The sequence below is a fragment of the Eulemur rufifrons genome, chromosome 27 (assembly GCF_041146395.1).
Source record: "Eulemur rufifrons isolate Redbay chromosome 27, OSU_ERuf_1, whole genome shotgun sequence".
NCBI classification, from domain to species: Eukaryota; Metazoa; Chordata; class Mammalia; order Primates; family Lemuridae; genus Eulemur; species Eulemur rufifrons.
The window spans coordinates 33,982,894-33,998,620 of NC_091009.1; the positions used below are offsets into that span (position 1 = coordinate 33,982,894).

General features: G+C 47.9%; 1 protein-coding gene across 1 annotated transcript in view; it reads right to left on the minus strand.

Moving 5' to 3' along the window:
* Window positions 1-5,389: 5,389 nt before the first annotated feature.
* CRB1 (crumbs cell polarity complex component 1) overlaps window positions 5,390-15,727 on the minus strand; it is a 108,942-nt gene continuing 98,604 nt past the window's right edge. Inside the window, exon 12 of the mRNA XM_069459322.1 lies at window positions 5,390-5,705. Coding sequence (XP_069315423.1) covers window positions 5,490-5,705 — 216 coding nt within the window. The 3' untranslated portion in view covers window positions 5,390-5,489. The remainder of the gene's footprint in view (window positions 5,706-15,727) is intronic.

Sequence of the window (15,727 nt, forward strand, 5' to 3'; positions counted from 1 at the left end):
ACGCAGATGCCGCTGAGCAGTTTCGTGCCGGACACGAGGTGCAGCTTCTGTCCCCGTCTTGGAGCTCCCTCTGTCCTTTCCATGTTAGCCTCTATTAAGAAGTTTTAACGATAACGGGATGCAAAAGTGAGTATGTCCCGTGGCGCAGTGCACAGCAGATACCAGAGACGTGCGTCCCTCGCACCGACTCTTACAGCAACATCGAGGGGCGGGGGGTTGCGTGAGACACCAGGCAGCTACGGGGCTGTGACAGCAGCTACAACGGCCACCGAGAGGCCACACAAACCTTAGGCATTTTGGGGTTTCTTTCCCTGGTGCCAGGTACAAATCTGAGCATTCATGATTTGTTGGTTTATCCAGAAAAATATTTATTGTGCTTTCACTATGGGTTAGGCCTGTTCTAGGTGAGGGATATTGCGGTGAAAGAAAAAAGCAAACTTCGTGTCTTCATATAACTTAAATTCTAGACAGAGGAAACCAGAGCAACAAAGTCTGCAGCGTCTCAGCGGGTGTGAACAGAATGGGATGATACCGAACAGAGTTGCAGGCAACGAGGAGAAACCAACAGGAGAGACGCAGAGGGGAGGGACCAGGAGCCAACAGGAAGCTCGAGATGAAACGGAGCCACTGTCTTGAGCATTGCGAGAGGAACGGCGGCTGTGTCACCTGCTTCTGAAAGGACAGGCAGGCTGAGGACCCGGCCGTCGTGTCTGGCAATGTCACCGAGGGTCACTGAGTCGTGCAGAGAAAGACCAAACTGGTCCGAGTTCCAGAGAGGATGAGGAGAGAGGAAGGGGAGACGGAGAATATAGAAAACTCTCTCGTAGATGTTTTTCTGCAAAAAGGTGTTGAGGAATCGGATGGAAATTGGGCCACAGGAGAGAATTTTACATGACAGGAAACACGACGGCGTGTCTGGTGCTGATGGGGACAGTCACCCGTGGGAAGATCGATAATGTGCAAGAGTGAAGGAAAATCGCTGGGGGATGTCTTTGAGAGGTGAGAAACATGGATTCTTCTAGACCAGATTTATAAATTCATGTCATTCAATAAAAATACTATACGGAAGACTAATAAAACAAAAAGTTGGTTCTTTGAAAAAATAAAATTGACACACCTTTGGCTAGACTAACAAAAAGCAGAAAAGAAAGGACTCTAATAAGCCTCATCAGGAATGAAAATGGAGAAATTACAACTGATGCCATGGAAACACAAAATATCATCTATCAGTACTATAAACACGTTTATGCACATAAACTGGAAAATGTGGAGGAACTGGACAAATTCTTAGAAACACACAGCCTCCCTAGGCTCAGCCAGGAGGAAACAGAATTCCTGAACAGACCAATATCAAGTACTGAAATTGAAATACCAATAAAAACCTTCCTAAAAAGAAAAGTCCCAGACCAGATGGTTTCAAACATGAATTTTACCAGACCTAAAAAGAACTGGTGCCTATCCTGCAGAAATTATTCCACAACACTGAGAAGAATGGAATCCTCCCCAACACATTTTATGAAGCCAACGTAACCCTAATACCAAAACCAGGAAAGGATGCAACAAAAAAAAAACAAAACTACAGACCAATATACCTCATGAATATTGATGCAAAAATCCTCAATTTTAGCAAATTGAATGCAACAGCATATCAAAAAAATAATTCCCTTATGAATATAGATGAAAAAATTCTCAACAAAATCCTAGCAAACCGAATTCAGGGGCTTATCAGAAAAAAACAAAAAACAATCTATCACGAGCAAGTGGGCTTCATCCCAGAGATGTGGGGATGGTTCAACATAAGCAAATCTATAAATGTAATTCACCACATAAATAGAAACAAAACCAAAGACCATATGATCCTCTCAATAGAGACAGAAAAAGCATTCGAAAAAATTCAACACCCTTTTATGATAAGAATGCTTAACAAAATAGGCATAGACGAGACTTACCTAAAAATGATAAGCCATAAATGACAAACCCACACCCAACATCACACCGAATGGGGAAAAATTGAAACCATTCCCACTTAGAACTGGAACCAGACAAGGTTGCCCTCTCTCACTGCTTCTATTCAACACAGTGCTGGAAGTCCCAGCCACAGTAATCAGACAAGAGAAGCAAATCAAGGGCATCCAAACGTGGGCAAAAGAGGTCAAACTATCTCTCTTTGCTGATGATATGATCTTATACCTAGAAAACCCCAAAGATTCTGCCACGAGACTACTGGAATGGATAAATTCAGCAAAGTCCCTGGTTACAAAATCAATGTACACAAATCAGCAGCATTCCTACACGCCAACAAGTCAAACTGAGAACCAAATCAAAGACTCAATACCCTTCACAATAGCAACAAAGAAAATAAAGTACCTAAGAATGTATTTAACTAAGAAGGTAAAGACCTCTACAGGGAGAACTATGAAACACTGAGGAAGGAAATAGTGAAGGACATAAACAGGTGGAAAACCATACCATGCTCGTGGGTCGGCAGAATCAACATTGTTAAAATGTCTATGCTACCCAAAGTGATCTACAGATTCAATCCAATCCCTATTAAAATATCAACATCATTTTGTACAGATATAGAAAAAATAATTTTATGCTTCGTATGGAACCAGAGAAGACCCCATATAGCAAAAGCAATCCTAGGCAAAAAGAACAAACAGGGAAGCATCACTTTACCAGAATTCAAACTCTACTAACAAGGGTGTGGTTATTAAAACTGCATGGTAGGCCGGGCAGGAGTGGATCGCCCGAGGTCAGGAGTTCGAGACTAGCCTGAGCAAAAGCGAGACCCCGTCTCTACTAAAAATAGAAAGAAATGATTTGGACAGCTAAAAAATATATAGAAAAAATTAGCCGGGCATGATGGTGCACACTTGTAGTCCCAACTACTTGGGAGGCTGAGGCAGTAGGATCGCTTGAGCGCAGGAGTTTGAGGTTGCTGTGAGCTAGGCTGACGCCACAGCACTCTAGCCCGGGCAACAGAGTGGGACTCTGTCTCAAAAATAAACAAACAAAAAAACCACCTGCATGGTATTGGCACAAGTGCAGGGACTTAGACCACTGGAACAGAACTGAGAACCCAGATATAAATCCATCCTCATATAGCCATCTAATCTTTGACAAAGGAGACAAAAACATACACTGGGGAAAAGATTCCTTATTCAATAAATGGTGCTGGGAAAACTGGACAGCCACATGCAGAAGACTGAAACAGGACCCACAGCTTTCACCTCTCACAAAAATCAAATCACAGTGGATAACAGACTTAAACCTAAGGCATGTAACTGTAAGAATTCTAGAAGAAAATGTTGGAAATACTCTTCTAGATATTGGCCTAGGCAAAGAATTCATGAAGAAAGACCCCAAAGGCAATCACAGCAACAACAAAAATAAATAAATGGGACCTCATCAAATTAAAAAGCTTCTGCACAGCCAAGGAAACTGTCACGAGAGCAAACAGACAACCTACAGAACGGGAGAAAATATTCGCATGCTACACATCTGATAAAGGGCTGATAACTAAAATCTATGTAGAACTCAGGAAAATCAGCAAGAAAAAAATCAAACAACCCTCCCAAAACGTGGACAAAGGACATGAACAGAAACTTTTCAAAAGAAGACAGAATAATGGCCAAAAAATGTATGAAAAAATGCTCAACATCTCTAACCATCAGGGAAATGCAAATCAAAATCACAATGAGATATCACTTATCTCCAGTGAGAATGGCCTTTATCAAAAAGCCCAAAACAATTAATGTTGGCGTGGATGTGGAGAGATAGGAACACTCATACACTGCTGGTGGGACTGCAAACTAGTGCAACCTCTGTGGAAAGCAATATGGAGATACCATAAACAGATACAAGTAGATTTACCATTTGATCCAGCAATCCCATTACTGGGCATCTACCCAAAAGAACAAAAGACATTCTATAATAAAGACATCTGTACTTGAATGTTTATAGCAGCACAATTCATAATTGCAAAGATGTGGAAACAACCCAAGTGCCCATCAATACATGAGTGGATTAATAAAATGTAGTATATGTATATCATGGAGTGCTACTCAGCTGTAAGAAACAATGGTGATCTAGCACCTCTTGTATTATCCTGGATGGAGCTGGAGCCCATTCTACTAAGTGAAGTATCCCAAGAATAGAAAAATAAGCACCACATGTACTCACCAGCAAATTGGTTTCACTGATCAACATCTAAGTGCACATATAGGAGTAACATTCATCGGGCATTGGGCAGACGGGAGAGGGGAGGAGGGGATGGGGATATTCACACCTAATGGGTGCGGTGCGCACCGTCTGGGGGATGGATACGCTTGAAGCTCTGACTTGGGTGGGGCAAAGGCAACATACATAACCTAAACATTTGCATCCCCATAGTATTCTGAAATAAAAAAAAATAAATAAAAATTCATGTCATTGAACATATACCTAAATATGTATGCATACATTTTATTTATTTTAAAATCTGATTTATATTCTACTACAGTAGCATGTTAGATGCATTTCAAAACATGTACCAAATATAACCCACGACTGGGTGGAAAAATATATAAACGGAAGCCCCAGTGTTTTCTCCCCAGACCCCCAGTCTCAGACTCATCCCCTTCAAGTGCACATACTTCACTTGGGGGTCTTGCCTTATACAACGTCACCGTGTGACCCTGAGTTATCAAAAAGCAGTTGGGAGGAAAAGCTCAATCTTTCAGACTAGAGAATCTGAGTTTTCCTCCTGTCTTCATCTCTGCCTAGGAAGTGTTTTCACCCTAAGCGACGCTTTACAAAGAATAATGACTGTAAATGTAACCAACGTGAGATGATTTAGTTAAAAGATCAACTTCATAAGTAGGTTCTTTTAATACTCCTAGAGGTTACTTTCGTCACACATACTGTTACAAAATGAAAAAAAAAAAAGAAAAAGAAAAAGAAAAACAGTCAAAAAGGAGAACAACCACACTTCAAAGTTTATATTTTGCCATTGGATTATTTTCTAAACCACAAGTCATTCCCACGGCTTCCTCTGAATCCGTGATCGAACCACAAAAGCCAACGCCTCCCAGCAGGGATACGACTAAACCTCTGACCACGTGTTTTTTATTTTTTCCCTGCACTTTCTCTGTAAACCAATGGCCGGCTAACATGCAAACTAAAAGGCTGTTTCCAGGGTGCAAAAGCAAAGAGCTGAGGTGACCACTGGAGCTTTTCCCAGGAGACACTCATCTCTGGAAGATGCTTTTGCTAATTATGAGGCCGCAATTGCTGTCTGGAAGCCACGGTTTTGTGGGCTGTGGTACGAGGACAGTGATGTCAACTGAACCACCGTGAACGTCTTTAAGGCGGTCACAGGAATCGTCCCCACAGTGCCAGCGTCATCCCCGTTGCAGATAAACATCTCCAGGTGTGTCAGGAACCAGGTAAAAATGATCACCCCGTCCACGGCGTGCGGGTCCCCTTCTCACAGGGACAGGGCGCCCCTAGATCAGCCTCTCCACGGCAGGGGCCGGCGTCAGGCTGCCCATCTCCACGCGGGAGCCGTCCCTCTCCTGCCGGCTGGGACTGTAGGTTCCCTGCGTGGCCCTCCTGCTGGAGGCGGCCGAGGCGGCCACGGCCAGGAGCAGCAGCAGCAGCAGGAAGACCAGGGTCACCGAGCCCACGGCTGTGAAGACGCCCGAGAGCAGGTCGGCCGCCAGCTGCGGGGTGAAACGAGGGTGACGTGAATCGCAGAGAAGGACAAACGCTCGAGACAACGGAACTGCCCTGGAGTGAAACCGACCGGGGCGAGCAGGCACCACCCAGCGCTGCAGAAAGACCAAGGTACTGACGGGAGTCCGATCACCTACTCCCAGATCATGGAAAATGATCATGTTTCTGGCATCTAAGATCTACATGCAGAAAACATGGCATGAAATGAGTATCTGCCGTGTTCACTCAGCGTGTTCACCGAGTGCCCGAGATCACGCGTGTGGCATCGAGGGCAAGAGAGGAACCCGCACATTTACTTGCAAGATCGTTCTAGGTCTACAGCACTGTGCTAGCCACAGTCTCTGTCCTCCCTGGCCAAAAACTCCCATTTGAGACAGAAGAAATGGTTGCTTTACAGCCTTTTTGGGGAAAGGAAGCAAATTAAATTAGTTGAGTCTCGTGGGAAAGATCCTGAGACAGAGGAGGGACTGTGACACCCTGGTCTCGATGGCGGTTTCCATAGTAATAACTGTGATTTGGATTCGATGTGACAATTGGGTGAGCTTAATCCTGACCCCGAGCACCGGGCAGCTGCAGGTGGAGCCCGGCGGGAGGGGCCGGTTCCGGCTGTCAGGGTGTCACCTTACACAGGGGTTTGCCTAGCGCTGATGCAATGTGTCTGCAAAGCACTTTAGCAAACCTGAACCCTATCAGTGCAGCAATGGGCAACATGAAACTAGGACTGAGGTGCACAGAAATATTAATAATAGGAAGCAGTCACTATTTGGATTTTTAACCTTTTTTTTTTCCCAAAGAAATGTTTCTGTCAGAGTGAAAGCAGGAGCAAATGATTTCACCTGCTCATTTAGCTTCCTCTGTGACCTGTCCCCATGTCACCAAACCAATCTGCTCTTGCAAATGAAATCTTTGCCCCTTTTAACATCCCAGGGAGTTTAAATATCTTTGTTACCCTTACTCGTTTTGGTCCCTGTGCCTTGGTTTAAGTCATTGTACGACTAACACGATACTGTAACGTCTTTACACTGTTGTCTGGGACCTGCTCACTACGAGCCTCGCTCAGTGTAGCTCCTCGGTTTGTTTATTCACTCAGCGATACTGACTGGCCATTCACTGAGCTAAGAAATAACACCACAAAGATAAACCAAACTTTGGAATCTGGAGCTCAGGCTCTGGGGACAGGAGACGAGGAGACAGACAGACACATGCACATCTACAAGCATCGCAGCGCACTGTAAAGACATGGAACGACAATGTGTGTCACACGTGTACTGTATTGGGTGGAGGTGGAGCAGGGATCGGAATGAGGCATGGGATTGTTCTTTAAAGGACTAGTGGACATTCAGGTATTCGAAGGAGGAAATTCTGTGAGGATGAAACAATTTGAAATTTAAAAAAAAGGCAAGAGGATATAAAGTCTTTAGAATTTGGGGAAACAGTAAGAAACCTAGTGTGACCAAAGACATTGTCCATGAATGTGTATATTTGAATCGGGAAAGGATTGAAAGACTTGGTGAGAAATAAAACCATAAAGGAGATGACTCTTGTCAAGAAACTTGGATGCCGCACTCAAATTCAGACTCTGTCCCATGGCCAGTGGGAGCCACTGAAGATGTTAGAGCAGGAGCATCACATCACAAGATCTAGCATCAGCGCAGAGGACGGGAGAGAGCGAAGATGCGGGAGAAACTCGAGGAAGAAAGAGGGGAGTTTGTTTTACTGGTCATGATAGGAGATGACCTGGGTCTAAACGTAGCCCAGGAGCGAGAATGGAAGGGAGAGAACGGCCGAGAGAGATTCCCGAGCCAGAGTCGGCATCGCTGATGCCAGACTGCGTGGGGTTGGGAGGAGCAGAGGACAGGCAAAGATGACACCATATTAGATGACCAGGTGGACTGGGGTGCCATTAATTGGAACTGGGGACATCGGAGGGGAACAGTTTGTGCAGGAAGAGCGTAAGTTCAGTTAGGGAAAAGCTAGTTTCAGGTGCCTAGAAAACACTCAGGAACTTGGAACTTACTTAGGTAGTTAGAAATAGTCACTACCCACCTGCTCTCCACTCTCACGTTACTACGGAAAATTCTGGGTCATGGCAACTGTTCATCCCCTGGTTACTGCAGAGGTAGGAGGGAGGCATGTAGAGTCTCATAGACCTCAACAGTTCACTTCAACTAGAGGACAAGCTCCCATCTGTACTGTGTGGTCGTGCTTTTGTGAGTAATTATGTCTTTTATCAATAAAAACAACTCTAGGCTGGGAAAAATGAACAGAGCCATAGACTTGGCCTTGAAAGGTCAAAAGTCTGGGACACACAAGGGCAGATGGAATCCGACCAACAGAATCCGTTAGTGTCATCTAGGGACGTTTGGATAACACGCACCCTTGTTCTTAGATGTTGATTTAATCTTAATCTGTCCCGTAAATTGTGTCGTCTTCGAAAGTGAATCAATGGCTGTTCTCCGGGCAGAGTTTGCTGGGGAGCGTCCACCCACCCAGAGAAATCGCCTGCTCTTCTGAACTTTTCTGGGCCCTTCTCTTCCCATTCAGCCCGAGACGGATCATGCGGGGAAGCTGAGCCACGCAGACCCTCCTCTGCCGCATTTCAACCCGGGAGGAGGAGGGGCTCCGGGCCAGTCCTGCGTCCTCGTGGGTCCCGCAGTTCTGGGTGGACCAGAGGGCGGTTTCACGTGTCTTGTGAGTTGGGCGGAACCAAGACTCTCCACCTGTAGCTGCTTCACCGTCCTCAGAAACGTGGGGAGAAAGAAGAAAGAGCAAGTTCAAGGTCAGGACCCAGCCTCGTGCCTGCCACTCCCCGCTGGGGCGCGAAGAGGTTAAGAGCTCGGTTCGAGGCAGGGGCTTGGGACACTAGCAAGTCACTTTCCCTCTCAGAGACTCATCCTGCTCACCTATAAAACTGAGTGTTCGTATCTGCTTCAAAGGACGGGACTAAATGAAACACAAGGAATGCAAAATGCACAAAGCGCAGCTTCTGGTAAGTTCTCCACACATAAAAATATTAGTGGCCATTAAAATGCCGTTTATCACCATCCCTAACTCTATTTACTTATAAAGGAGGAGCTAGGATTCCCTCAGGACCCTGCAGTACAACCAACGGAGCCAACCCACAAACCTGATATCGTAGTTCCCGCCTCACGTAAAGTTGTTTTTTGTTTTTTTTTTTTTGAGACAGAGTCTCACTCTGTTGCCTAGGCTACAGTGCCATGGTGTCAGCCTAGCTCACAGCAACCTCAAACTCCTGGGCTTAAGCGATCCTCCTGTCTCAGCCTCCCGAGTAGCTGGGACTACAGGCATGTGCCACCATGCCCGGCTAATTTTTTCTATATATATTTTTAGCTGTCCATATAATTTCTTTCTATTTTTAGTAGAGCCAGGGTCTCACTCTTGCTCAGGCTGGTCTCAAACTCCTGACCTCGAGTGATCCTCCCTCCTCAGCCTCCCAGAGTGCCAGGACTACAGGCGTGAGCCACCGCGCCCGGCCCACACAAAGTTTTTGATGAAACCGTCCCCCTGACTGTGTCAAACAGTCATTAAGCTCCAGACGGAACCACACGAGCTGGGGCTGAAATCGCCTCTTGAGGACACTTTGCTTTTGAATTCCCACGGCTGGGAGGATTTTTTTGCTCTGCTATTCTTCAATTATGCTTAAAATATACAGACTGGGCTGGATCTTTTGATAATTGACACTGTTGTGACACATGAGCTGACGGTGGCCGCCTCCAGGTGCGATGAGATTTCAGGGCAGCCTGGGGGGTGTGCTTCTAACACTGAGCGTTTGAATAACCTTTTCCTGAAAAGATACCCCCCAAATTAATTACAAATATCATGTGAAATTATTTTGCTAAAAAAAGATGATATAATCTGTAGTCACTTATGGTCACATCTTTTTTAGATGCATATTTTATATATGCTTAATTTAAACTGTGATTACTTTGAACTCTACGTCTGCAGAATAAATAGGTGTCTCAGTTTTTCCCCCCAAAAGTTTCATTCTGAAGCATCGATTGGGTCTGGCTATATGGGACCCAAGCGAGGTCATGCCATGGCATTCTGAGGGGACACTGTCAAAACTTATTTTGAACCTTCTCACCTGACTAGTGCATGCCAGAATATGCTAGAACCATACCTTAGTGCCTTTTATTTTTTAAATCCCAGAAAAGAAATTGCACACTGCTTCTTCTGACGGGGGGACTGGAAACAGCATGTTCTTGCTGAACAGACAAACAAGTTTGAGTCCAGTTTCGCCCCCTGTTTAGCATAGTTAGTGTACAGACATTGTATTCCCATCTGCAAAATGGGGCCAGTAACTGGTGTCTCAGAACTGCTCTGAGGACTGTGGCCGTCAGTGTACAAAGGGACCCTCCCTGCACACAAGCTCAGAATGAGACCTGGGTTCGTGCTTTGCTCTTGTTAGAAACCCTCCCCTGGTTGTTTTCTTGGTCCTGCCTGGAGTTCAGGACTCCTGCCACCCACAGCCCGCTCTCGAGAAATGTCGTCTTCCAGAGCTGCCCTTGGGAGGGACGAGGCTTCCCGTCACCCTCTCCATGGAGCCGAGGGCACCGGCAGACGGGTGCGAGTCTGGGCCCATCGGAATCTCCCGTCCCCTCGTTACTGACTGCTGAACAACTCATCCGATTTTGAAAACACAAAACGAGTTAGCTTGTCTGGAAAGAAAAAAGAAACGAGACAACTCTGTCTTCAGCCTCAGGATCTGCCTGCCACAGTATTTAAAGCTGACGCCAGCACTTGGAAAGATGTGAAAACACACATCACAAGCAGCCCTGGAAAAACGTGAAGCGTTGCGGGATTTCTTGGAAAACTGTACCTTGCATTTCCAAGTGAACGGAGCTGAAACATCAGAGCTTCGACTTAAAGTGAGAAAATTCAAGAACTGATGCTGTTGCCGTCACCCTTTAGGTCCTTCTTTGTCTCGTGGCCAAATTTTATAAAATCAGTGGAAGAATGTTTGTGGTTAAAACAGTGGCCGTATTTAGGGTGAAAAAATGGCTCCTGGAGAACTCTGTGTCGGGGTCAATCAGCTCACGTCCTGCCTGGAATCCAGCTGTGTGTGTGTCGGTCATGTGGAAATGTGTGTGGACAGTTTAAAATGGGCAGTCACAATGTTTGAATGTGACAGTTGGTTACAGGTTATGTTCCGGCTTCACCAGGCGAGTTTCTGGAACTAGCTGTGTGTGTGTGTTCCGTGTTACACATGTCATCATGGAAGACCATCATGTACGATTATGAGAATTAGTGATGGGTGGAAAAATCACTTTAAATATGTTGTTTTCAAAGTGCTAGTGAGAACATTTTCCATCTGCTTATCTAAAGCAAAATAAAGACATCTCTTTAATGCTCGTCCTCCGATTGGTTTTAAGGGAGAGGAACAGTCTGTGTTTGGGACTCAGAGAGTTCCTGCGAATCTCTGTTGTGACAAGCAGGTCCTCCGTGAGGCGGACGGCCACAGCCTCCCCCACGGACCCGGTCCTTGAACTACGTCCTACCAGTGAATTGCTACAAACAGCCGTTTCCATAGTAATATTGAATATGTGCCAAAGCTGTTTTTAAAATTAATACTGCTCCAGCAGCCAGTTCTCACCCATAAACACACTGTCCATGTCACAGTTATGGGGGGACACGGCAGTAAAGAGCCCAAAGAGAGGACGTGGGAGGTGGCAGAGCAGGGTACACGTCAGCCGGACGCCCCTTGCACGGAATGAGAAGAAATGACGCCATCAGAGACCACCGCTCCCTCCCCTCCGGGCAACAGGGCACAGGGGCGGGAGGGCCCTACAGCGCCTGCCGGATGTCACCCTCCCCTGCGCGGCCCTGTGTCTGCATCTCGCTGCCCTGCTGCCCCCAGAGACGGACAACCCCCCCCCACCCCCCCCCCCCCCCCCCCGAGAGAGAGAACAGAGACACGCTGAGCTCCGGCCCCGGGCCGAGAGACAGCCGTGGGCAGGGCTGCAGTCCCTCCTGGGAAAGGGGGACCCGACAGGCGTCTGTCCCTCCACTCTCCCTGCGCAGTTACGGTTCCTCATGGCTGTGCTGGGGGGGGGGGGGTCCTCGTGACAGCCGGGGCCGTCCTGGCACCTTCCATGCGGTTTCCACGCCGGGCCCTGCTGAAGAGCTGGAGTAGCTACACAGAAATTTCCTGTGGACTCACAGGACACACACGAGAGACACGAACTGGCCTCACATCGGGATGTGTATCTGGAATTCTAGCCTCAGTTTAAACGATCAGACTCTCATACGTTAGCCTGAGCCTGGCACGTTGCGTCTTGTAGGAGAGAACTCAATTTCCGTTGGGGAAAGAGCTCAGTTGTACTGACATTTGAGATGCGCCGTGACCTTGGTCATAAAGGGGCACATTTATTCCTGCATTCGGTAATTACTGAGCACGTGCCCTGTGTGAGCACCATGCCAGCTAGAACATGCGGTGGCCCGAGTCCCTGCGTGTCTGGGCTCCGGGCCCCCAGGAGCCAGGGCCGGGCACCCGCCCTGAGAGTTCACAGCCTGTTTCCCACTCAGGACACCAGATTTTAGGCAGAAGTATAGATTCTGCTAGAAGTTTGCAGACACTGCTTTTATATCTTTCTCTCTGTAAGCAGGTGGCGTAAGTGACATTGTTTTCCTTGGAACACAGGCCTAAGGAATAACAATTCTCTCTCTCTGTCTCATACAAGAACCAAATCCCGGCAGCCCAAACTCAGCTAGATTTCATTATTGCAAATTCATTGTTTAAAGGTAACAGTTACCCGTGTCTGACCCGGTGTCGGGGTTGCCGGATGTTTCACACACAGAAACCACTTTACCCCTAATGACCCAGCAAGATAGGTGCGATTATTTCCTGTCACCTTCCTGGGGAGACGTCCTCGCCCGTCCTTTGTAACTGCAATCAGCTTTAATTCTCCCAAGGGCATAGCACCGTGGGGCGTCTACCTGGTTCACATGTCCCCCCCGCCCCGTAGCGGAAGCTCCGTTAGGGTCCAGCTCGTCTCCCTCGTCCCAGCACTGGACGCGTGACCAGGGCCACTTGCAGAAGGGACTTAAAACTGAAAGAGCTCGTCTAGCAGCACGGAGCAAGCTACTGACTTTATCAACACAGAACTTCTTCCTCTCGGGGTTTTTACCTAACAGAAACCTCAGCACGTGTCCGACAGAGGAAGGAAGCGTGTGCTCCGTGTGGTCTCGAGCGCGGCTGCAGACACGCATGTGGCAGGTCAGGGACCACAGGACGGGGAGCCGAGTGGGCGTGAGGACAGCCGAGGAGGATCCCTTTTTTTTGAAATTAATCACAATCTGTTTCTACCTTTTCCTGCCCCTCATATCCAGGATGGAAACACCATCAGGCGACACAACCAGGGGCTAATGAGGATTAAAAAATAAAGGTAAAAAAAATCATCAGCAGCTATCGCTTTCCACATGTGTCTTGTTCTTTTCGTCTTTGTTAGGGGAACGGCCAGACGTTATCTCGGCCTTTTCTGTGCCAGAGAAGCTGGTGGACACTCGAGCTGTCTCTCCTCCTCCTGCCTGTATTTCATGTTAGGAAACAGGGGCCGCCAACTCACGACTCTGAATCCCGCAGCACCATGGGCGGCCGACACGGTTCTCCATCGATTCCTCCGGGTCCTCGTCACTCAGCATCCCGCAGACCCACCCGCATTCGGCTCTTCTGCACCCGCCGGTCACAGGGTCACAGCCCTGGTCTCGGTCAGAGCTGTCCTTCCCCTGGGCCCCTGAACTGTCCTCTAGACACTGTCCGCCCAGAATCTGCATCCTCCGTCCCGCCCTCCAGAAAAGACCTTACTTATCTGACTTGGAAGCCCACGGAAAACAGCAGCATCAAACCCAACCCTATCAAACACAAATTGCCGATTTCTACGCCAGTGCCCTTCATCAGTGAGTCCCCATTTCCTCGTGAGGCTCCTGCCAGGTGCACCCCGTGTCCCAGCCAGGCGGCTCCACCTGCCACGTGTCACACAGGGACCCTCGGTCCCACCAAGCCACTCTTCCATCTGAAACGCGCCCTTTGTTCAACCCTATCTCCCCTCTTTCCAGAACACTACGCAGGCTTCCCCTGCACCCTGCAAAGCCCCCCAGGGAGGCCGTGCGACTCTCCTCTCCCGAGTCCCCTGTACGACACCCCCCGGCACCGGCAGCTTTGGGAAGGGCCGTGGCCAGGCCCGCGTGGTGGGAGGGCACCGAGAATGCGCTGCTACAGCCCACGGCGAATACCCGCCCCTCATGACTGCAAGGAAGGGGTGTGCGTTTCCTCTGGAACTTTCCAATACTACGAAATGCAGTGCTGTGCACACAGTGGCCGATCAATTCTCATTGACTCACACACTTGTGACGCTCATTGCTCCATTTAACGCGTTATTAAATTCTTCATAGTGGAAGAGTTCCGTATAGCCCGGAACGCTTATGGTGGTGAAATTCATTCACTTAATACATTTCCCGGAATGCCTTCAACAATCCGACCGCATATTAGGTCCTGGAGATACATAATTAAAAGTCATAGTCAAAAGTCATTGTCTTTTTTTAAAAAAAAATTCACTATTTAGCAGTGTTATGCTGAAGGTGAGCAGGAAGGAAGGACAGGGAGGAGGGAGGGTGCCTCGGGGCAGCCCTCACGTGTCCCAGCGGAGGCTGCCGGGTGCGAGGGAAGGAAGCGTGTTCTAGGCAGAAGCAAACACCGTGAGGGGGACGAGGAGCAGGCCCAGCGTGCTGGGACACGTCCCGCTTGCCAGGGAAGCTTTGCGGAGGGCACGTCCTTAGGGACGGCCACGCACGGAGAGTAGAATATGAGGGGCACCCACTTGCCAGCAGCTGTTTACCCACCTGGGAATGGAAACCCGTGGCCCCCCGCCTTGAGACGTCCCCTCCCCCGGGAAGCAGACGGCCAGACCTGCGCGAGCAACGTCACGTGTCCTCACTGACGGGCCTCTCCCAGCCCGCGTGACCCACACCAGTTACTCAAAATGCAGCGGCTTCATCTAGTTCCCTTTCTACGTATGTGCCAAGGGTCCTCCACTGGCCTGCGTTCTGTCACGCAGGAAGGGATTCGAGTTCCTTCACATCCGTCTCTGCTGCACTACATAGATTCTGGAAGGTGATGGATAAATATGCCAATTGATTTTATAATTTCAAAAGCAAGAGGATCTTCAGTGGCAAACAAATTAAAAAGGCAGGAGACTGAGGTTAAATAAGACACTAAAAAGGCACGCAACTGACTACGAAATGCAACTGATTCTATCCTGGATCAAAAAAAAAATAATCTATAGAGGACATTGTTAGGCCAAGTGGAGGACTCAATACAGATACAGCACACGGGATGCTGCATTTCTGGAATGCAAAGCAAGCGTGGTGGTTGCAGAAGGAAGACCTCTGTTAGGAGACACTTGCTGAAATATTTAATGGTAAATTGTTATGTTGTCTGCAACCTCCTTTCTAACAATTTAGCAAAAAACAAAAAACCCCCACGTATACAGATAGTGATAAAGCAAAGGTAGCAAAATGCTGTTAAAAGGTGGTGAATCTGGGTGAAGGACATACATGTGCTCATTTTATCTTTTCTTCTGATTCTCTTTAGGCTTGCACTTTTTTATAAAAAGAAAAAAAGTTGGAAAAATAACATTTTAAAAAATAATTTGTATATTGGAACTCGTTCCTCCAACCCCCAAATGTGCAGGTCCTGCTTCCTCCGTGAGCCCTTCCCTGGCTGGTCCAGGCCTTGCTGACTCCTCTCTGCTCCACGTTTTCCTGCTCGATAAATCCCACTGATGGGCTCATCTCTCCCCAGACACTGAGATACGGATCATTTCACACGTTGGTTCCTCACCCGCCCGGCTCTGAACCCGCCAGAGCCCAGCACAGAGTCAAACGGTGGTGACGACCTGTACGATCCGCTGGCGTCACCATGCTTAACCTGGAACCACGCGGTGGCTGTTCTCTCACTGAGGTTTCCCTCTCCCCCACTTTCTTCAGCTGG